This window comes from Mirounga leonina, unplaced genomic scaffold (assembly GCF_011800145.1).
Source record: "Mirounga leonina isolate KUSES-001 unplaced genomic scaffold, KU_Mleo_1.0 Mir_101799, whole genome shotgun sequence".
NCBI classification, from domain to species: Eukaryota; Metazoa; Chordata; class Mammalia; order Carnivora; family Phocidae; genus Mirounga; species Mirounga leonina.
Genome location: NW_023270210.1, coordinates 690,893 through 712,522, shown reverse-complemented (window position 1 = coordinate 712,522; position 21,630 = coordinate 690,893). Strand labels below are relative to the sequence as shown.

The following is a 21,630-nucleotide window of genomic DNA, read 5'->3' as shown; positions in this document are numbered from 1 at the left end:
CAGCTCTTTGATGACTTGACCCAAGGGAATGGTTACTGTAAAACCTAAGTGACGTGTCCTGTGCTCCTTTGGGTTGCATGACAGGAAGAGTGGCCATTGGATGCCTCTCTGATGGGATGGGAGTTGCCTGTGATTATTGGCAATGACAACAGACATTAGCAGGTCATTCTAAGCTCTCAGCAGGTTGTAATAGATAATAGACTGAAATAAAATCTCTAGGTTCCTGCTGAAGTATCTTCCAAGGTGGCTGCTTCTGGGACCCTGAAGTGCATGGTTAAGGTCAGTATTGCAGCTTGGTGTCATGCTGTGCGTTGCTCTGGTGTATATGTCAGATTTCAGCTGAGCTGAAGTAGGCGCAGGCATTTAGGGGAGCTTATAAATTGAGGCCCTTTTGCCAGCAGCTTTGTTTGAGATGGTGAAGGGGGAGGTAAGATTTCTCCCAAAAGAACAGCTAGCTGCCAACCCTTCATGCAAAACCAAGATACCAGGACCAGGCAATTGCACCCATGACTGCAGCATTTTCATTTGATTAGCAAGGCCTGTTTAGTGAGGCACATATTTTTCTCTAGTACCCAGAGTCCAATAATGTGCTGGGCTTCTTTTTTAGTGGTGGGGGAGCTGAAGAGACTGCAGTTTTTCCTTGAATGAAAGGTATCCAGTGTGTTCAGGGTTTTGGCGCCCCCTGATGGCAGGGGTGTGGTAACACCACACTCGGGCCTTCTCTACTTGTAGCTTGGCCCAAATTGGGAGAAACTCCTATGACGCTGAGTTGTCTGACATAACACATCCACACCTGGTGCCTGGAACACCTGCAATGCTTTTCTCCCCTTTGCCACCCTGCCCCCGAGCACCCCACTGCGCCCTTTTTGTCCCCTGCTGGGCCACCACGGCCACTCCCAGTGCCCTTGTGACTCTGGACCACCCTTTGATCAATTGTTGCTCCCGTGATGGGACTGGGCAGGATTGGGACATGGGGCCCGACACAGCAGAGCTATAATGCTTGAGTTGCCTCTCCCCAAAGTTCGCCGTGGTGTCAGTTTAGGGCTGCTGCCCTCTCATTCTCAAAAAATAGACTCCAGTGTTGTCAGTCTTCCTAAGGCTCTGTGTACTCATTGCTGAGCAGCCTCATAGTCATTAGTGTCATTGTCTTAACATACAACATTTTCCTCCTGCTTCCCATCTGGACCTCATGTTTGCTGCAACCTGTTACCACTCAGCCTGGAGACATTCATCAAAGAGCAGGGGTCTTGATTCCCCCACCTGCCCTACCACTGGGTAAGAGCCCTCCTTACTGTACCTGGGCAGTTAACTGTCTCATGGATGCTGGCAGAAGACAGGACATGAATAAAGTTGGAGAACAGTATTCTAGAAGGAATGAATCTTATGTAATTCTAGCTAACGTACTCTTGGGGTGGGTGCTTAAGGTATCAAAATGCAGTTACTGTATAGTTAACTATTATAAGAATGTTGTCTCCATCCTTGTTTGACATTTGTCAGCAAGATGGGCATGACTAATGGTTGGGCTCTTACTTGAAACCTCTACTTTTCTATAGTTTTGGAAAATACAATAAATCTGCTTGAAGAAATGGTATAGAGATGGATTTGAAATTTCTGAGTATCATTAATGTTTCATGATCATCTCAGTTTCTTCTCTGAAGGAAACTCACTTAAGGCCAGTTTTGGACCCTGTAAGCAAAATTAGACTGCTGCCCTCTCTGCTGCTTCCACCAACTTACCAGCTTGGTTTCTTTGTCATGAAGTCCAGGTATGGGGCCGCCTTGATCGTTTACACAATGTTAGTGTATCTCTTGGAAAATTGGGCAAAAAATATATATCTTATCCTGGACCTGATTTCCCAGAAATCATGTTCTGTGATGTTTGGTTCTTCTTAAGGAATCATGAATTTTAAGAGCACTATTTTTCCTGAAGAAAATTGACAGTGCTGCGCTTTTTTCACATTTAAAAAACCTGTGAAGTCAGCTTATTGACTCACCCAAACTGTCTACCTTTCTGAATTTAAAATCATAAGAAATGCTATTAGGATTATTGAGAGCAATGGAATTCTACAAACTACTGATACCTGGCTCTCATCCTAAAGACTGATTTCACTCGTCTGGGGTACCTTTGGGCAGCCTGAGTTTTTGACATGCCTCGTATGTTTCTACTGAGCAGCCAAGGTTGAGAACCACTGAAGCAGATTTGGAACCTGGTGCTAAAAAAGTTATAGTTCTGCTGTTAACAAGTGACTACTTAACAGGCCTTTAAAGCCTTTTATATTAAGTGCCATACAACTTTAGATGCCTTTCAGATAAAAAACACAAGTGTACAGTTTATTAAATGTTCGGAGTTGTGGGAAGTGGATGCAGGGAAGGGAGCTGTCACACTAGCATAATGGCAGATCAGGAGCTTTTGTCATCAATGGATGCTGAAGTTTTGGGATGAAAAGTAGTGGGATATGGCCCAACATATCACCCTCTACACTGATGTCTTTTAGTCACTAATTAACCAAGTGATTAAACTTAGCACCACCAGCCCACTTACAGACTTCTTAGTCTCTAAAATAGAGATCATAGTTCTCACCTTCCCAGTTCCTCCCTGGAGACTGAGCTTCAGTGCTGTGGCCCCTAACACATAAAAAACACTGGATGAATGTTGAGCTTTTTTGATGGCTATTTTATTTTTCTGTGGGTCATAATAGTTGAGAAGAATCAGATTTAAATTAATGTCTGCCAATAGATGTTAACTTCAACGGAGACAGGACTGAGTTTAAAGATAGGAAGGAACAATTTATTTGAAGCTTTAAAAGTCCTAAGTAAAGTAGTATACCATAGGAAAAAAATTTTAAAACAATCTGAAACTTGAGTAGTTAATAAAAATAATTTTGTAATAAAGCACAGGAAAACAATGTATTTGGTCATATTGTGATTCCTAATGTAAATCCTAGCACCGCTATTAATTGGTAACTTTAAATGTAATTTACATTTGTATATGATGTAAACAGTTGGAAAATGTTTGATTAAATCGTTTCACTATTAACACAAGAGTTCATTTAAATGATTTCATGAGAACGGAGCATGGTTACCTTGGTTTGTCGACCAAACATCTTTAAGGCAGCGTTTCTCCAAGTCTCTCTGGGGAACGTTCACCCTGTGAGGTGCTGTCTGCAAAATGGGTACACTTTGGCAAGTACTGCATACAATAGTCCTTTTCAAAGAAACATGATTTACAGTAGCATATTGAAAGCTTTGAAGTCTTACAGGAGAGAAACCTGTTAACTTATGTCTAACCTAGCATTCCCCAAACTTACCTGACCACAGAAGCCTTTTGTCCCCCCTTTTACAGCAATTCCTAGAAACACTTTAGGGATTGCTGCTTAAAAGAAGAGTTGGTCTCAAATAATAATGGTATTTGAATATCACAGACTATCTTATGTTAGTCCATTCATGGCAATGTAGGCTTTTTCTAGCATGCTGAAAGAGGCAAGGAAGGATCCTCACTGTTATAGACTGAATGTTTGTGTTCCCAAAAATTCATGTTGAAATCATAACACCCAAGGTGATGGTATTTGGAGGTGGGGCTTTTGGGAGATGATTAGTTCATGGAGGTGGAACCCTCGTGACTCATTAGTGCCTCTATTAAACACACCTGGGAAAGCTTGCCCACCCCTCCCAACAGGTGAGGACACAGCAAGACAGGCATCTGTGAACCAGGAAGCAGGCCCTCACCAGACATCAAATCTGCTGGTGCCTTGATCTTGGACTTCCAGCCTCCATAACTGTGAGAAATAACATGTCTGCTGTTTATAAGCCTGAATGGACTTAACAGCAGCCTGAATGGACTAAGACAAGGACGTATCAGAATTTGTTTCTGCTTCTGCTTAGAAAGTCATCTTTTTCTTTTTGGGGCAGAGTGGAGTGATAGTGGTTCTAGCACCTCTTTGAGGAAAGCAAATGGCCTGTTTGATACTGTCACTCCGCCACCACTGTCAACAGGCTTCTTGTATTAACATCATGAAGATCTACTGTAACGTTTTGATTATAAGGATATAAAGTTTTTTTTTTCTGGTTTTCTCATGATAAATCAGGGGTCGTTAAACATTACAAGAATCATTTCTAGGCCTTTCCTACCACTCTTTGAACAAATATTAAGTGTCTTCTTGCTAGGCACTGTGGTGGGGAGGTAAAAGTGGAAAGAAATGCTCTCACTGGCATCTGGAAGGACACTTTGCTCTGAATCACTGGAAATGCAACAGGTATGGAGTTGGGTTAGAGAAACCTTTGAATTTAGCATGTATGAAAGGCATCATGATTGTGGCACTGGAGGGGTATCTTTTCACTTAACACATGACCAGTTTTATGAATGGTACCAGTACTCTAAACTCAAATGCTAAAGACAATTCATTAACATCTATATCTATAATCTTAAGAAATGCATTTAGGGGGCTCCTGAGTGGCTTATTCAGTTGAGTGTCCAACTCTTGGTTTCGAGTCCTACAGTGGGCTCCGTGCTCAGCACGGAGTCTGCTTCAGATTCTCTCTCTCTTTCCCTCTCCCCCGCCACTCTCCCCACTCACTCATGCTCTAATAAATAAATAAAATCTTTTCTAAAAAACCAAATACATTTAGTACTCATGTGTTTTTTTCAAACACCGCCAAGCAATTCTCCCAATTCTCAGTGGCCACTGACTAGGTGTCCTACAAACTTAATTCAGTTATGACCCTATCTACTTGGAATTAGTGTCAGATCCCACAGGTTAAGGGCTCAGTCCAACAAGACTGCCCCTAATTCAAACACCTATTGCTAAGCCCTGATTGTTACCTGTCCTTCTGACTTACTGGCTATAAATCTGAAGTTCCCAATGACATCCTCCTTGGGTTTGATTAATTTGCTAGAGTAACTACAGAACTCAGAAAAACATTTACTTAAACATTTACCAGCTTATTATAAAGGATACAGATGAACAGCTAGGTGAAGAGGTACAAAGGGCAAGGTCCCACAGACAGGGTCTGTCCAAACCCAGTCCTTTTGGGTTTTTATAGAGGCTTCATTACACAGTCATGATTGATTAAATCATTGGCCATTGGTGTTTGATTTAACCTCCAGCCCCTCTCCCCTCCCTAGAGGTGGGGGGGAAGTGGGGGATTGAAAGTTCCAACCCTCTAATCACACGGTTCCCCTGGCAACCAGTCCCCATCCACAGGTTACTTAGGAGCTTTCCAAAAGTTACGTCATTAAAGTTACAAGACACGTTTATCACTCTTATCACTTAAGAAATTTCAAGAGTTTTAGGAGCTCTGTACCAGGAAAGGAGATAAAGACCAAATATATGTCTTATAAGTCGCAATATCACAAGTACCAAACAAAAATTTTTCACTTAACAGGTTTATTTTAGCAGCTCAGTTTTATTACATTCTACATATTTAATATATTTATATGTCTATCTGTTCTGCATAGATGGCATATTCATTAACTTTTATAGTTGACTTTTTTATTTGATATTTGCTGCTACCTGGCCTGAAGAGAGTCAGGAAGACAAAACTTGCTTGGTGGATACATGGTGCAGCATTTAACTTTTCAGCAGAACTTTACTTTGATGTAGGCTTCAGTGTCAGCTTTTCTTCCTCTTCTTTTTCAAATCCCGAACAGACGAGAGATCTTCCCTTAGGATATCGAGCACAACACTTACGCAGTTCTTGGATGACAGCCTGACACTTAGATTCCATGTAGTTGTTGGCTGAAAAACAGACAGGCAGACCCTAGTCATGATCTCAGAGAACTAAGGCACAGGGAAGTTTAGATCAGTGCTTCCCACTCTACAGACCTGGAAGAAAGAGGATGTACCCAAGTCCACCTAATTCTTTCTGATGTACAGACCAGTCAACAGGATAATTAGAAAAAAAAGCATGATTCACAAAGTGGTTGAAAGCTATTTTTATATATGAATTTCCTTTTCTTTAAGGTTGAGTTAATAGCTTACGTGCCCTTTTCTAAGACAGTGGTGGCTGTAAGTGCAACAGAGGCTGGCAAACTGCAGCCTCTGGATAGAGTTCAACTCTTTTTTACAGCTGTGAGCTAAGAATGGTTCTTACATTTTTCAAGGGTTGCAAACACACACCCACATACCCACCCACACACTATACAACAAAGACCTTCTGGCCTCCAAAGCTAAAATAGTTCCTATTTGGCCTTCTACAGAAAATATTTTGTAGACCCCCTACTATACATAGACCTTAAGTCAAGGAGAACTTGACCTAAAGGTTCTAGGTCAGCTGCAGTTGATCTGAGTTCCCCGGTGCTAAAATGGGGTGCACGGGAGTTAGTCCAGGATTAAAAAAAAAAACCCAATTCTGACTAGAAAGAATACAGCGGAGTGGCTGAGTCCAAGCTTGGAGCCAGACCAAAAGGGTTCAAATCCTCACTGTACCCCTTATTAGTTGTGTGACCCTAGACAAGTCATCTAACTTCTGTGTCAATTTCTCCATCTATAAAATGGGGGTCATAGTAGCATCCACCTAATGGATGAAAGGATTAAATGACTCAATATGTTTAAAACCCTTATGGCTGTGCTTAATTCTCTTAGTCCTTCCAGCCCTCAGTCCTCCCACACTGTAGCCATGTGTTGCTAATTCAAATAAGATAAGAATTTATTGGGGAAAAGAAACTGTGAAAAACATTTTCCTTTTTCTTAAATTTGGAGGAAGGAAAGAAAAGGATGAATAAAGTAGCATTATACATTAACATTTTAGATTAAGATTTTTATGAAATGTTGCTTACATCATAAAAAGTCTAAGAATGAAAGTTAAAAGTCAAAGGAAATACACAAACAAGAGTTTTCTTTAGTAGTGAATCTTTGGGTAAATTCTTAACATTTTTCCTTCAGACCCTTCTATATTTTCATGGGCATCCATCTCTATCTGTTACTTTAATAATGGGAAAAGTTATCAAAAACGTCACTTTTGAAGTTCAGAAAGCCTTGTAGCTTTTTCTATCTGTTCTTCTGCCAATAATCATGTGCTGATTTAAAAAAAATATAAAATCCTCTAGCATTTGGTCAAACTTATTGGCCAATTTAAAACCAAATTGGGGGAAAAAATCAAGTGGACAGATCACATCAAATATGCTTTAGTTGAAGTTTGCTTTTGCCTTTAAGCCTTAGTTGCTGACTTTGGCAGCCTGAATTCCAATTGTATTTTCAACCCCCATTTCTAACCTGATTGCTTTTAAGAAGTGGGTTGTCAGCCACAGTGAAGTATAACCAACCCATTTAAAACTAGTCTTTTTAAAAAAGGACTTTGCTCAGCTTAGTTATTCTCAACTCTGGCTGTACATTAAAATAACCTGGTTAGCTTTTTAGACTGATTCCTGCCCAGAACCCATCCTCAGGAAGTCTGATTTAATTGTTCTAGGCAAGAGCTTTTTTAAAGCTCTTCAGGTGATTCTAATGTACAACCAGAATTGCAAACACGAAGCTTGGATCATATCACTTTTTATTTTCTGCATCTTTGATGAAATGAGAAAAATCTTCAGGATAATTACAGAAATATTACATTTGAGAGGAGCTCATATCATTTGTGATAAAAAGAAAAATTGGTCTCTTGTAGTTAGTTCACAGATAAAGTGAAAAAATATAAAAAAGCATTTAACATACTACCTTGTAAACATTTCTGTATTTCACAGGCTTGTTTCTGGCACGGATCCTTCTGCGGCATATCCAGAAAACTAAAATAAGAAAAATGATTTTTATTTTGTCTTTTATCCATAAAGACTTTAAAGCCCCTCTAGATGGAATTTTCTTCTGAGACAACCAGGTATGCTAGAAAACAATTGCACTAAAAAATACTCTTCCCATTCATAGGATGAATCAACTGTATTTTTATAATATCCATTTCATTCAATTTGGAAGACATAAATAGCTTTACATGAAAATAAAACCGTGAATTCAATCACCTCATCTTGAATATTGTAAACCAATTGTGGGCTAGAGGAGCCGATGCCACAGCCAAATAGGCCTGTCCACTGCTCAGATCTATCATTCACAGAACCACCCTTGGTAAATGATTAAACTCCTTGAGCCTTTTTCCTTATAATTCATGAGTAAAACGGGGACCATTCCTACCTACCTCAAAGCATTAATGGAAGGATTAAGTGTGATAAAGTATATAAAGTGCACAGAATAGTGCCTGGAAGGAAGGCAGTAAGGATTCAATACATGGTAGCTATGATTCCCAAGATTTTTTATAAAGTAAAACCTTACTTTTAATGTACATAAACACTTATGACTACTTTAACTCAGAAAATTCTTTATCAGGTAGTAAATGATTTCCTAGGAATCAGCAATATTTGGTGCTATTATTACTTCCTGAGAAAGGTGCTAGTTAAGCGGCTAAAATAATTTTTGGAGCTCTTACAGAAACCAACTTATTTAAAATATCTGTAACCAGAGAATGAATTGAAGTGCCCACGATTTTGATTAGCAACCTCTAATAATTTGAAGGCACAATTTCAGAAAGGAAAAAGGCCCAGGAGCCTTGTAGCTAATGTCATTAATTCAAATAACCTCCTCTTTTTTCAGAGCCCCCTAAGTTCTCAGTAGATCCAAGTTAGGTCAGTACTGGGAGGGGAAACACTGGAGCAAAACCTAGGATATTTACAGGATGGGGGAAGGAAAGGCAGGTGAATTGCTGCAGGGCAAATAAGCGACAAATAGATGTTGATGCTGCTAGGAGCTGCTCTCTTCTCTCTAAATCAGTACCAAGTCCTTGGTGATCAGGGCATCTGTTCTGTAGCAGGTGCTGACTTTTGTGGGATTCATCAGATCCCAGTTCCAGCTGATGATGTCCATTAAAGGTTCTATGGCAATTTCCAAAGGAGTCAATTTCAAGTTACGTATCCTGACTAAGCGCTTTTGTTGACTTGCTTTCTGCCTACGTAACCCCCTTTCTGCAGTTCCATTTGTGGTGTTCTTCATGACCCTTCCTAAGCTTCTGTGTTCTTGAGCAGTTTTTCAACCCACTCCCTCCCCACAGGCCCACAGGTGGGTGCACTGCAGTGGTGGATGAAGTGATTGCCATATACTGAACAGAACAGAGGAGCATATCTTCCTAGAATCCCAGCACCTGGAAAAAAAATAGATCATTAAAATCACCACAACTGAATAGAGTGAAAAAGAAGAAGGGAGAACAGGGGAGAAATAGAAATACATACCAGGTTAATCATCAGGCAAAAGCTTAAGCAACAGCTCCTGTACTCCCCTGACCTGTCAGAAAAAGAAAAGTTTATAGAGTACTCTGTTGTAAGAGCCCCAATACAATGGAAAATGATTAAGCAACATGGGTACCATTAAATGATGCTGAATCTGCCACAAGCGAGAGTTGTTATCCATGTAGCGTTCCTCAGGGTAGAGTTGCCACATGAGAGGTAGCTGGGAGGTAAGAAGGTGACTTGGCCTAGCTGGGTCACCTAAGGGAACCTGAACTTGCTGGACTCGTGCCCTTAGGAAACTCGTCTCCTAATGGGAAAAAAATGACAAAAATAAAAGCAAAGATTTCAGGATTTTGAGACTGGTTAGACACCAAGTTGCTTGAAAGCAAAGTCAATTAAAAAAATAAGCAAAATGTAAACAGTTACCTCTTCCACGACGGCCACCCACGTGCGCTGGTATTCGTCGCGGTAGATACCCTCTTGGTGAACCCAGAGGTGATCGGGTGGAGCCCCCACATCCTCTCCTGCCATTCTGGGCTTTGGGTTCCAATTCTAGCCCTGCTTTTCTCCACCTAAGCCTGCAGCACCCGCGCACAGGACACAGGTGTGACTTTTTGGGTTTGAATGAACTCACCAGTGAGCAAGGTGACCTGGTACTAGCAACCACCAACCAGAACAAAACTCTTATATGTCTACTTGCACAGCCTAAATAGAGCTGAGGCTATCTGAAGCTCCCTGCAAGACACTGAAGTGACATTCAGCAGAGCCTCAGGTCATGCTAACTGTTGACTGTGAAGCACTCAGCTCCTCAGCTCAGTGGGGAGTTCTGTGGAAATGTAGGACTAGCACCTCAGGAAGCTGGGCAGTGGTGTCACAGTCTTTGCACTCACAAAGCAGCATCTGACAAAATGTAGGTAGCAACAGAGTATGCACAGGCACTTATTTGGGCAACAATGGACACGTGTGCCATATTCCCCAGGTAAAAGCCCCTTTCAAGCAATTCCATTTTAAAGGATTGTGAAGGCTGAATTATGTGCATCGCTTTGTAAATTAAAAGTTTGTTTTAAGGACAAGCAACCTATTTATCAGCTTACTTAGAAAGGTTACTTATAGTAGTTGGGCACTTCCAGAAGGGGGTTTTCATGTTAAGGAAAATATTTAAGGTAGCTTCATGGAGTTTTGAAGCTGCAAAAGACTTTGGGGATCATGGTGATTTGGAGCTGAGAGCAAATGATCGTTATCCATCTAGGTCCTTGTTTCATTTTGATAATGCTTCAGGATGTCACAGGAACCCATTTTTCCACAGAGGTGTGCATTTAAATTCTGATTTCCCAAGTCAGAAGGCCAGAAAAACCCCTCTGCCGTTTGAGAGGTGTAAAGGAAGCAAACCTCCTGGGCAAACTCTTTCCATAATGCAGATTCGGCTCTAACCCCATAAGGATTTTCTGCCTAGCTCTAGATCTCATTTCAGGGCCTCACAATTACTTGACCTGCATTTTGGAGGAATGAATTGTTTGTACTTGGTTCCTAGCATCATGGCATTATTTCCCTGTATTTCTACCTTTGACAGAACAGATAACAGCATTGGGGCATCTGCCCCACAAAACAAAGGCCTCCTATTCTTATTGGGTGGCCTTAAGGTAGGAGAGCAACTGCAGCACATCTCAGGAGGTTGTTAAACCATTATTGAGATTGTCAAGAGCAAAGGAGATGCCAGAACACAGTATGATACAGCCCAGGAAAAAGCCAGAAAGAATTAATTGGGCTAAACCAAGCCCTCTTTTCAAGGACAACAATTTGATTTTTTTTTTTTTCTTAACACTGTTAGTTCACCTTCCAAGTAGATCTCTTAAGATCTTAAGAAATGGTCTGATTTCAGTGGATAATTTAAGAGCATCATAGTTGCTTCACCCATTGTACCCTGATTGGAGTTGACTCTGAGCCTATTGTAAGCTCCCATCTTATAGGGCTCCCTCATTTCAAACTCACCTAAAGAACCCCTTCTCCTTCACCAAATTCCAATTTCTCTCAGTGGCAACACCACCTCTCCTGATCTTGCAGACTCAAAACTTCTGAGTTATCTTGGACTTCTTCCTCTTCTTCAGTTGCTACATCCTATCTGTCACCAATTCCAGCAAGCACCACTACCACCATATTTGAGACAAACTTTCCCCTAAATACTAGGCCCATTTCTAGCTCCAAATTCTTGCTCTAGCTTTCTACTTGTCTAAAATGCCTCCACAGGCCATTCTGTTTATCTCAGTACCTTCTCTATGAAAACTTCTTGCCTCTTAGGACTACTGCAGCATTTATGTCTCAGCTCAAGCTCATATTTTGGCCTCTAATTATAAATTGCCTTTGCATATTTGCTTTGCTTATTTCACAAGCCTTGTCTCCCCTCAAATACAGTATTATAAGCTCTTCGATAACAGTAGTACTGGGCACCCTAAGTCTCAATACTAGTCAGTGTTCCTGTGAGTGAGTGGAGATGTATGCTGAGAGGGGAAACAGATAAAGACCACACATACATGGACAGAGATTGATTCTCTAGGTATATTATATACCTATATATTTTTTCAAAGCCATTTTTTTTTCCATTTAGCAGATACAATTGTTCTGCCTCTCCTTTTCCCCAGGGCTTTGGAAAGGAGAGATACAAACAAAAACCAAGTAAATACTAATGTGAAAAAAATATTTATTAAAGTCTGGATTTTGAGTACAAAAGAAATAAGTATGGCCATTAAAAAAAAAAGAAACCAAGTGTTAAGAGTTTCAGTACCATCTCACCTTCACAGACAGGTCCATTCACAGATAGACAACAACTAATATATTGACATTTAAATTTGTTTTGAATGAAAAGCAAAATTTTACTGGTTACACTGACATTAAAAGGAAATGATTCCAGTGGTATAGAGGGCAAACAAATTGGAGATGATAGTCTGAGTTACTATGAATTACTACAAAGAGGCCTATGAGTCACTACAAAATATTCTAAGAAAGGCAGTGTGATGTGCTGCTGTGACCTGAAGGCCAACATGCTGGGCATCAGTAGGATGAGCCTGGGAACAAACTGCAGCACATGACCCTGGACTTGTGTGTGCTACCACTCACCGAGATGCTGCCATAGGAGCATGAACCAACAACATCCTTACCAGAGAAAAGCAAAGGCTGAATGACTAAGATTAAGATGAAGGACCATAAAATCATAGATTGTATAAATTGCAAACCATTTCCCTAAAATGTGATTCTTGGAACACTTGCCCCTAACGTTTTCCCTGGTCAAATAAGTTTGGGAATCTTTTAGTCATAAAGCTTATTAGTGTAGTAAAAGCTCTGGCAAGTTACACAGTAAAGAAACTTTAACAATTCCCAAATTTATTTGAGTAGAGAACATTTTTCTGCACATGAAACTTGTTCATAAAATTCAGAACCCCTTGAACTAAGATGAATCTCTTAAATCCTCAAGATAAACTCAGGCACAACGTGCAGTATAATACACAACATAAACCTCTTCCACTCAACGCAAAGGGAAACTACCATCTGCAAATTCAAATGGATTCAAAAAGTGTTTATATGGCTTTATCATCCAGTAAGGCACTAAAGCCGACTGTCCCCATGGGGGTCACCTTGATGTCATGGCCAGAGACCATACTGGCCTAGACAATTTCCTAGTAAGGCATTTCATAAATTATGTTTTAAATGGACGATATACAACATAGAAAGGGTTCCTTAAGAAAAATATAATTTACTTCAATGTCCAGGTGTTTGAACAATTTTTAAACATTAATTAGTTGGATATACTTATTTTCTTTGAAGTGAATTAATACACTGATTTAATTACAATGGGTGAAGTTACTAAGAACGCATGCCCTGGAGTCAGCCTGGCCTGGGTATGAATCCTGATTTTGCCACTTAATAGCTTTGTGACTTGGGAGAAGTTAACCTCTCTACACTTGTTTTCTGAGGTGTAAAATGAGAAATAAACAACATACTGATCATAATGGTCAGCACTTATTTAGCACTTATATGTTATATGTATATTGACTCTTTTAATCTTCACTATCACCTGATTAGATGGATACTGTCATTACCCCCCCATTTAAAGATGAGGGAAGTAAGGCATAGAGAAGTTAGGTAACTTGCATGAAGTCACAACACAGGTAGGAAGTTGTAGAGTCTGATTCCAGTTGGGGCAGTTTACATAGAAAGGTATATAAATGCTTGGTAGAGTGTCTAGCACAAAATAAGCTTGCCATAAATTTTAATAGTCCTTCTCTGTACTCCAATTAAACATTTAGAACTGTAAAAGTGCAGTCATGAGCATTATAGAAGTTAGAGAATGTTGTTCTGATATTTGAGATTGACTAACAGCAACAACAAAGAAAAGGTGTTTTTTCTCTTGAAGGTGCCTAAAGGCACTTTATAAACTCAAAATATTCTATTACTAAACATAATAATGAGAACAGCCATCGTTGTCCCATTAAGGCAGGGCATACAAGCCACGAACAGTAACTGGACATAATATATGGTGTAAAATTGAAACTTAAGAGAAAATTTAGATGGGTTCAATGTAATTGCACACTTCGAGATTTGCCCAATCTTCATCATTATCAAGACGAATCATGGAAAGAGGTGCCATGTGATCCTTAAGCATTAGGTAAAAATGGAGGTTGCTGGTATATATGTCACAGATAATTTCAGTGGATACGGGCCGTATTTGTGGGGGGACTTGGATTGGAACTGAGTTGGGAGAAAAGAGCAAAGCATCAACACCTCTTCAAGTAGCATCTTGGGAATGTTCCCTTTCCAGTACTGCCATGCCTGCCTGGCTTCAACACTGCACAGGGAATAGAAAACCAGATCAAACAAACATAAACACTGATGGGCTGTGGGAGGCGGCACGGCATGTATTTTTCTTTGATTTAGAATGGTTCCTAAAATCCACGTGTAATTCCTAACCTTGGGAGTTGAAAGATCTGTACTTTTACCCGTGGCACGTTTGACATTCCTGAAAAGAAAATTACTTTTACATAGAATTTCACCATGTCTGATATCATCAAGACAAGGAGAGCTGAGGAAACTTATATTGTGGATATCGACTGCGATACAGCTGAGACCTTCAATAAAAACTGAAGTCCCTCATTCCCGTTCCCTGTATCGAACACATAAGATACCTAAAAGCCTTTGTAGAACATAGCAGTAGCCAAGCTTAAGAGTGATACTTTTTCAGATACAGTATAGCACTGTTTCTGGAAGAGGTTACTCACATGAATATAATGTTTCTTGGGCTAATTAATCCGCCTCAGGAGCAGCGAGGCTAAAACTTCCAGGTCCCCCGCCCTGGGCCACTCAAGCCAGGATCGGGACGTGAGCCTGGGGCGAGCCGAGGGGCATCCCGGGCCGAGGTCACCCGAACCGAAGTTATGAGGCGAGGGCCGGCAACCGGAAGTGGTCCAGGGAGAGTTGTACAAAATTCAGGGGCCGTAACTTGGAAACAAAGCGAAATAAAATAAAACCTGAACTGTCTTAGGACCGAATTTCAAAAGAGCGTCCCCCCTGGCTCAGGAGGCCGGCGCGCGCGGCGAGGCCGCCTTAAAGGGCTGTCCCCGGAGCGTGTAGGCCGCGTACGGCTCTCTTCAGCGGGCGGGCAAAATGGGCGCGGGCGCTCGAGAGGCGCCGGCCCGGCCGCCGGGGCGCCGCTCACAGAGCACGTCGGCCCACGACCCGCAAGCGCCGCCTCCCTGCCCACCCCGCCACCCGGCCTGACGCCCCGACCGCGGCCGGCTACTGCCCTCCGCCCCACGGCCACGCCTGCCCCAACCGGCGCGGGCGTCTCCCAGGTGCCGCCGGGCCGGCCCCGCCCGGCCCCCGCGCCCCACGCCCCGCCTCCGCGCGCCCCCCTCGAGCCCCGCCCCACTCCGACCGCCCCGCCCCGCCCCGCCCGCGCTCCTCAAGCCCCGCCCCCGCGGAACCCGCGCTCCGGAGCACCCGGTTGGCCAGGCCCGGAGTGGGCCCGAGGCGGACGTGAGCAGGGTCGGACCAAGATGGCGGTGCAGGTGGTACAGGCGGTGCAGGCGGTTCATCTGGAGTCGGATGCTTTCCTAGTTTGTCTCAACCACGCTCTGAGCACAGAGAAGGAGGAGGTGATGGGGCTGTGTATAGGGGAGGTGAGTAGGTCAGTTAGCCTGACCGGAACCCTGCTGAGCAGTCGCAGCGTGTGCCCGGGGTGGGTGTTGGCAGCGCCCACGGCTGCGGAGGCTACAGGCACCTCTGACCTGGACCCTTGGGCTGATCCTTTGGAAGGTCAGGTAGTGGGGGCCCTGTTTCCTCTGTCTCTGGACGCTTGTTTAGCCTCCCGCAAACCCCCAGCGATCTGCATAATCCTCCGGGTGGGCCTTGCAGTTTCTCTTATAGTCTGTGGCTTTTCTCTAGATCTGGAGTTATCACCCCACTGACCAAAACCGCAAGTCAGGCTGTAAAGACATTGTAGTATAATGAGGACACCGGTGTATTAGGAAGCATCCAACCACGATTAGGGCCCCTGGCCTCGCCTCCAGTCTGCCTTCTGGGAAGCCTTCTAAGTGTATCAGAAAACCAGACAGAGAAGAGGGTTTCAAAGATGCAAAGGTTTCCACTGGGTTAAGTGTTGGAGAGGAGCAACAGAGGATGAGGAGATAGACCTTACTTGTTTACAGTCCGAAGTAAGAATTCTCCAGTCTTTCATGCTGGTGTACAGGAACACATGACCCAAGTTTCATATAATCTACATCCATGTACATCAAACTAGCGTAATGTGATCAATAATGTTTTCTGCTTTTTCCCACTCTAGTTGAATGATGACACAAGGTAAGATTATATTTGTTTACTCATATCTTTTGATCTCTATGTCACTGTTAACTCAAAATTATGACAAGGTTGGCAATATTGTGTACAACTTGTATTTTAAGTTACCATTATGAGTCCGGAGTTCCCTCAGTGATACACTTTGAATTCCACCCCGACCCCGAAGGTTGGTTTCCACCTTACTTCCTACTAGGAGAATTTTCAGTTGATATATGTATGACCTTCTGTAAAAAATATGGGTAGGGGGTACCAAGATCATCAGTGAACCAGTGAAAGCTCTTACACATAGAATTTTGTTTACTCATACAGTGCTGTTATGTTCTGTTTTATTTCTTGATATGTTTTATGTTCTCTCTCTCCTGAAATGACAATGAAATAGATAATTTTCTTTGCAGCAAATGATAAGCATATTAAGAAACATTTCCCCCTATTGACTCATTCCTTTGACTAAATTGTCAATGGCTTTCTGCCTCCCCCTGGTGGACCCTACAATGATCTCAGAGATGCCCAGGAACTTGAATGCTTGAGGAGGCAAAAGCTTTGGGTTACCTTTATTTAAATTTCAAAGCGTAGCGGAATGTGTATTTCTCAAGCCCACCTCCTTAATACCCAGGATTCTAGGAATTTCGCTTTGCCACCGAGCAGATTATGTACTTAGCCACTCTTCCTTTGTCTCTGCTAAGGTTTCATTGCAAAAACTTCGAATCTTGTTACTTTGCTTTAATATCTTTTTATATTCCAAACCTGAGTTCCTTTTCCCCCCCTAATTTATCCCCAAAAGGAGTGACTCCAAATTTACATATACCGGAACTGAAATACGCACAGTTGCTGAAAAGGTATGTGTGCTAGACTTTTGTATGATAGAAACTTTCAGTTGGGGAGGGATTTCTGTCCTCAATTTGATGATCTCAGCCAGGGATTAACTGGTTTGTGCAGGCCCACACTTGTGGCTGGGTAGGGTGTTCTCTCTAGTAAAATCAGATGAAAAGTATACTCATTAGGACTGGATCCTAATTTTTCTATTTGTAGCAAATTCAGATGAGTAATCGCTCTCAGCCCTCCTCCTTGCTGTTCTCTGCCTGATCTCTGGCCCTTCTCCCTGCTTCCTTGAGACTTTTGGCTGGTTTGCTTCCTTGAAATCTGTGAATTTCTTCACATCACTGTTATCTCAAGTCCCAATTCCTACTTGGGCAACCTTCTCCTATAAGCAAACTATCCATAACTTATAATTCTTAGTCTACCTTGATTTTTTTTCTTGTCTACAATCCCGCCTCGCCTTTTCTGGCATGCTCTAGCCTTCGTGGTGTAGTATAATGCTTTTCAACCTATACTTTTTGGTATAGGGCCATTTCATTGTTTTTCCAATATATTGCAGGCCACTGCTTTTGTAAAATACGATAAAAATAAATTATGGCCTCTTCTCTGCCAAGCAGATGATGGGCATGGTAAAAACTACCAGGCAACAACTCCATCTACTTTTTACCCCTATATCCAAACTTCTCCATGTTAACCACTTTGCTTCCTTTCTTCCCATATCAAGGGAAGAAGTTTACTTCCTATCCAGAGCTACAGGTTCTTCAGAGACCTTGCTTATCAAATATCCTATTTTCTGAGTCTTCAACCTTCTGACAGGCTTTTTCCCCTTAGAATACAAATGTGCTTAAATTACTCTCATTTTCACAAAGGAAAGAAAAATAACTTTTCAATCCTGTATATTCTTGTAGTCACTACTCTTATATCCTTCTTTTAATAGCCAGACTGCTTGAAAGGATAGGCTACAATCATTATTTCTTTACCATCAATAGTCACACATACCAAGATCTGGTTTCCAGTTCTCTCTCTTCAGCCACCTCCCCATTGCTATATCAGTGGATTATTTCTTGGTGCTTATCTTAATCTTTCTCCTCGGAACTCTGAACTGTCTTTTTTTTTTTTTTTTTTTTTTTGTATCTCCCTATTCCTCTCCCCTCCCTCCCATCCATTATGGGCTCTTCATCTTCTGCATTAAATATTGGTATTCTCCAAGTTTCTGGCTTGGCCTCCTTGCCTTCCTGGAATGTCTTCTGGGCAACATTACCTTCCCTATGGCTTTAGCTACGGCATTGAAGTTAGACAGATCTGTCTTTAAATCCTTCCTCTGATACTCACTGTGTGACTTTGGGCATGTTGTCTAATACTCATTTGTAAAATAGACATAATAATGAGTGTTTTACATACATTACCCAAATCCAACTCTCCCAACAATTCTATGAGGTTGGTGACTGTCATTATCACTGTTTTACAGTTAACAAGTAGTGTAATATTAGTTTCAGGAGTAGAATTTAGTGATTCATCACTTACATATAACACCCAGTGCTTATCACAACAAGTGCCCTCCTTAATACCCATCGCCCATTTAACCCATCCCCCTGCCCACCTGCCTCCGTCAACCCTTAGTTTGTTCGCTATAGTTAAGGGTCTGTTTTATGGTTTGCCTCTCTTTGTTTTTTCCCCTATGTTCATCTGTTTTCTTTCTTAAATTCCACATATGAGTGGAATCATTCGGTATTTGTCTTTCTCTGCTGGATTTATTTCACTTAGCATAATACACTCTAGCTCCATCCACATAGTTGCAAATGGCAAGATTTCTTTCTTTTTATGGCTGACTAATATTCCATTGTATATATATACCATATACCACCTCTTTATCCATTCATTAGTCAGTGGACATTTGGGCTCTTTCCATAATTTGGCTGTTATTGATAATGCTGCTATAAACATTGGGGTGCGTGTATCACTGGGGGAGTTACCAAGTTAATAAATGGAAGGCATTTTTCCAAGTGCCTGACACATGGCAGGTAGCCAATAAATATTTGTTGTTGTTAATATCCAGTAGATAGTTAATATCAATTATCCCAAGCTCTAGTACTTCATACACTACTGCCTATTTCAAGTTTAGCTAGACACAGGCATCTTTTCTTTTTTTAAGATTTTATTTATTTATTTGACAGAGACAGACACCGTGAGAGAGGGAACACAAGCAGGGGGAGTGGGAGAGGGAGAAGCAGGCTTCCCGCTGAGCAGGGAGCCCGACGCGGGGCTCGATCCCAGGACCCTGGGATCATGACCCGAGCTGAAGGCAGACTATTAACCACTGAGCCACCTAGGTGCCCCTAGACATAGGCATCTTAAACTAACATGTTCAAAACTGAACCTTCCCTCTTCCTCAAACCCACTCCCAACATTCCTCTGCCACAGTAGTTCCCAAGCCTGGTGGCACCTTGGAATTACCCATATTATTTCCAACACTTCATCCCAACTGCTGCTACCTTATTGGAGATCCTTATTCTTTTCTTGAATACTCGCTAGCCTCTCCCCAGTCTTCTTGCCTCGAGTCTCTTGCCTCTAGTCCTGTCTTCTGATTGCTTAGGGTGTGATCTTTTGAGAACATAAGTCTGACATACCTCTGCTTAAAATCAGTGCATTTCCCATTACCTTTAGGATGAAGCCTCAGTTAAGCATTCAGGGCCTTCTTGATCTCATTTCTATTTATCTCCAAGTTCTAACCATGGTAAATTATGGCATTTTCCAGTTTATGCTGTACTGTTTCATTCCTTGTATCTGCTAGGTATTATGCTTGGACTGCTTCCCTCTCCTCTGCTTGGTTAATTCCTTAACCCCTTGCAGGTGCCACCTGTCTCCTTTAAGGAATCTGTCTCTCTTCCTGGACATGACTACTGTATCCTGTTTATCTTTGTGTACTTAGGCCCTCACGTATATATGTTGTATGAATGAACATACATCCCCTAAAATAGGAAATTAGTGTTTACCTGCCCATGAGCCGTGGAGAGGCATGCCAGGGGGCACAGATTTCTATAAAGGGCCTGATGGTAAATATGAACGTGGCCAGATTTTGCCCAAGGGAGGCTGGGCAGGCCATAATTTGCTAGCCCTTGCTCTATACCAAGACAGAGGAGCAAAAGCAACCGGGTTTTAGTACTTGAATTCCAAGACTGAAAAGGCGTAGGGGCCAATCTAGCTAAACTGGAATATCTTATGTGACTATGACTATAACAGGCTTTCAGGGACATCTGTCAGTCCTTTGTGGCCTTTATTTATGTTTGCCTTATTTTGTTTTTCATCTATGTCTGGGCTGCTCTTGCCATCCTACCCTGAACTTCGTTTCCTCCTTACTGAAATCTTATCTCACAATAGAGAGAGAAAAGAGTCACCCTGGGCATCAACTCATACTAAAATACATTGCCAGTCTTAATGATGTAATTTTATTTTTCAAGAGTCCATGCCCTCATCTGGAATTCTGTATTAATTTGTATGGCCAAATAGATACTAAACTTCATAAGTTCAGTGACCTTATCTTTTTGGTAGATGTTGGCATGGCATATCCTTTTCCATCCTTTTATTTTTGGTCTTTTTGTGTACTGATACTGAAAGTGTGTTTCTTATTAGCAGCATATAGTTTTTAAAAAATCCAGTCTGATAATCTTTTTAATTGGAGTATTTAGTCCAATTATATTTAATGTAATTATTGATATATATATATATATATATATATGGGTTATGGCTTTATCTTTTTGCTTTCTATTTGACTCACTTATTTGCTATTTCTCTTTTTTCTTGCCTTCTTTCAAATTAATCAGATATGCTTTATTATCCCACTTTGAGCCTCCTTGTTATAACATTTTTTTTTTACTCTCCTTTTAGTGGTTATCCTACATATTTCGGTAGCATTCTTGATTTTTTAGTCTAATACAGGTTACTATTTTTACCATTTCCCTGATAATGCTAGAACCTTAGAACACTTTAGTTTCATTTATACCCTCCCACCTTTTAGATTAGTGTTGTCACATATTTTAATTCTATAGATATTTTAAGCCCCCCTGTGGCATTGTTACTACTATTTTGTACAGTTAGTACTCATTTGTATTTACTCACATATTTTACCTTTTACAGTGTTTTTCATTTCTTTCTTTGTATCTGGGATTTTCCGTCTGCCTGAGGAGGTCTCTTTAGTACTTCTGTGCTGATAATGAATTCTCTCAATTTTTTGCATCTGAAAATGTCTTTATTTTGCCTTCATTTTTGAAGGATATATTCTTTGAATATAGAATTCTTGGTTGGTAGGTCTTGTCTTGATGCACTCTAATATGTCACTCCATCCTCTTTAGGCTTTCATTGTTTCTGTTGAAAACTCAGCTTTTTGTCTTGTTGCTCCTTGAGAGGTCAAGGGTCTTTCTATCTCTGCTTTTGATTTTCTTTATTGTGTACTCTGTGCCTGCCAGACACTGTACCGTTGCTGGGGATAAAAATATAACTAAAACATGTTCCCTTCCCTTCAGAAGCTTATGTTCTAGTAAAGGAGAAAATTATGTCAACATGATATAAACTGTAGTGAGATATGTGTGTATTATAAAAACAGTTGTATGGGAAGGGAGAATGACATTCTTTACAGGATGAGCAGGGAATTTCAAGCTGTGAAAGAGTTCACTTGGTGGAAAAAGGCACAAAAGGCAACCACATGTGCCTAATGGCTGCTTACTTTAAGAATCTCCTCTGTGATTTCACATCTGCCAGTGTCACACCCATCTT

At 41.3% G+C, this 21,630-nt stretch overlaps 3 protein-coding genes across 5 annotated transcripts in view; 1 reads left to right on the top strand and 2 right to left on the bottom strand.

The window, feature by feature from the left end:
* Window positions 1-5,366: 5,366 nt before the first annotated feature.
* Window positions 5,367-14,715, bottom strand: CMC4 (C-X9-C motif containing 4). 2 transcript variants are annotated; one of them, XM_035010609.1, is made up of 3 exons: window positions 14,469-14,715; window positions 7,652-7,719; window positions 5,367-5,734 (listed from the first exon to the last, which is right to left on the bottom strand). In XM_035010609.1, exons 2-3 carry the CDS (start codon window positions 7,707-7,709, stop codon window positions 5,586-5,588), a joined length of 207 nt encoding a protein of 68 aa, XP_034866500.1. In that variant the 5' UTR covers window positions 7,710-7,719; window positions 14,469-14,715; the 3' UTR covers window positions 5,367-5,585. The 2 variants fall into 2 exon arrangements, with proteins under 2 accessions (XP_034866500.1, XP_034866511.1); XM_035010620.1 differs by lacking the exon at window positions 14,469-14,715 and adding an exon at window positions 8,652-8,738.
* MTCP1 (mature T cell proliferation 1) lies at window positions 9,077-14,556 on the bottom strand. Its single transcript, XM_035010595.1, has 5 exons — window positions 14,469-14,556; window positions 9,628-9,779; window positions 9,338-9,508; window positions 9,205-9,256; window positions 9,077-9,116 (listed from the first exon to the last, which is right to left on the bottom strand). The coding sequence occupies exons 2-4, from the start codon at window positions 9,730-9,732 to the stop codon at window positions 9,209-9,211; spliced, it is 324 nt and encodes a 107-aa protein (XP_034866486.1). The 5' UTR covers window positions 9,733-9,779; window positions 14,469-14,556; the 3' UTR covers window positions 9,077-9,116; window positions 9,205-9,208.
* A 446-nt stretch (window positions 14,716-15,161) lies between the features above and the next one.
* The window catches only part of BRCC3 (BRCA1/BRCA2-containing complex subunit 3), a 58,083-nt gene continuing 51,614 nt past the window's right edge, over window positions 15,162-21,630 (top strand). For both annotated transcript variants that reach the window (XM_035010566.1, XM_035010559.1), the window contains exons 1-3: window positions 15,162-15,368; window positions 16,031-16,047; window positions 16,826-16,880. In XM_035010566.1, coding sequence (XP_034866457.1) covers window positions 15,246-15,368; window positions 16,031-16,047; window positions 16,826-16,880 — 195 coding nt within the window. In that variant the 5' untranslated portion in view covers window positions 15,162-15,245. The remainder of the gene's footprint in view (window positions 15,369-16,030; window positions 16,048-16,825; window positions 16,881-21,630) is intronic.

Coding starts and splice junctions, on each gene's coding strand:
- CMC4 (XM_035010609.1), bottom strand. CDS start 7,709: ATGCCGCAGAAGGATCCGTGCCAGAAACAAGCCTGTGAAATACAGAAA. Junction 5,735..7,651: donor AATACAGAAATGTTTACAAG/GTAGTATGTTAA, acceptor TCTGTTTTTCAG/CCAACAACTACATGGAATCT.
- MTCP1 (XM_035010595.1), bottom strand. CDS start 9,732: ATGGCAGGAGAGGATGTGGGGGCTCCACCCGATCACCTCTGGGTTCAC. Junction 9,509..9,627: donor GGGTGGCCGTCGTGGAAGAG/GTAACTGTTTAC, acceptor TTTTCCCATTAG/GAGACGAGTTTCCTAAGGGC. Junction 9,257..9,337: donor AGATTCAGCATCATTTAATG/GTACCCATGTTG, acceptor TTTTTCTGACAG/GTCAGGGGAGTACAGGAGCT.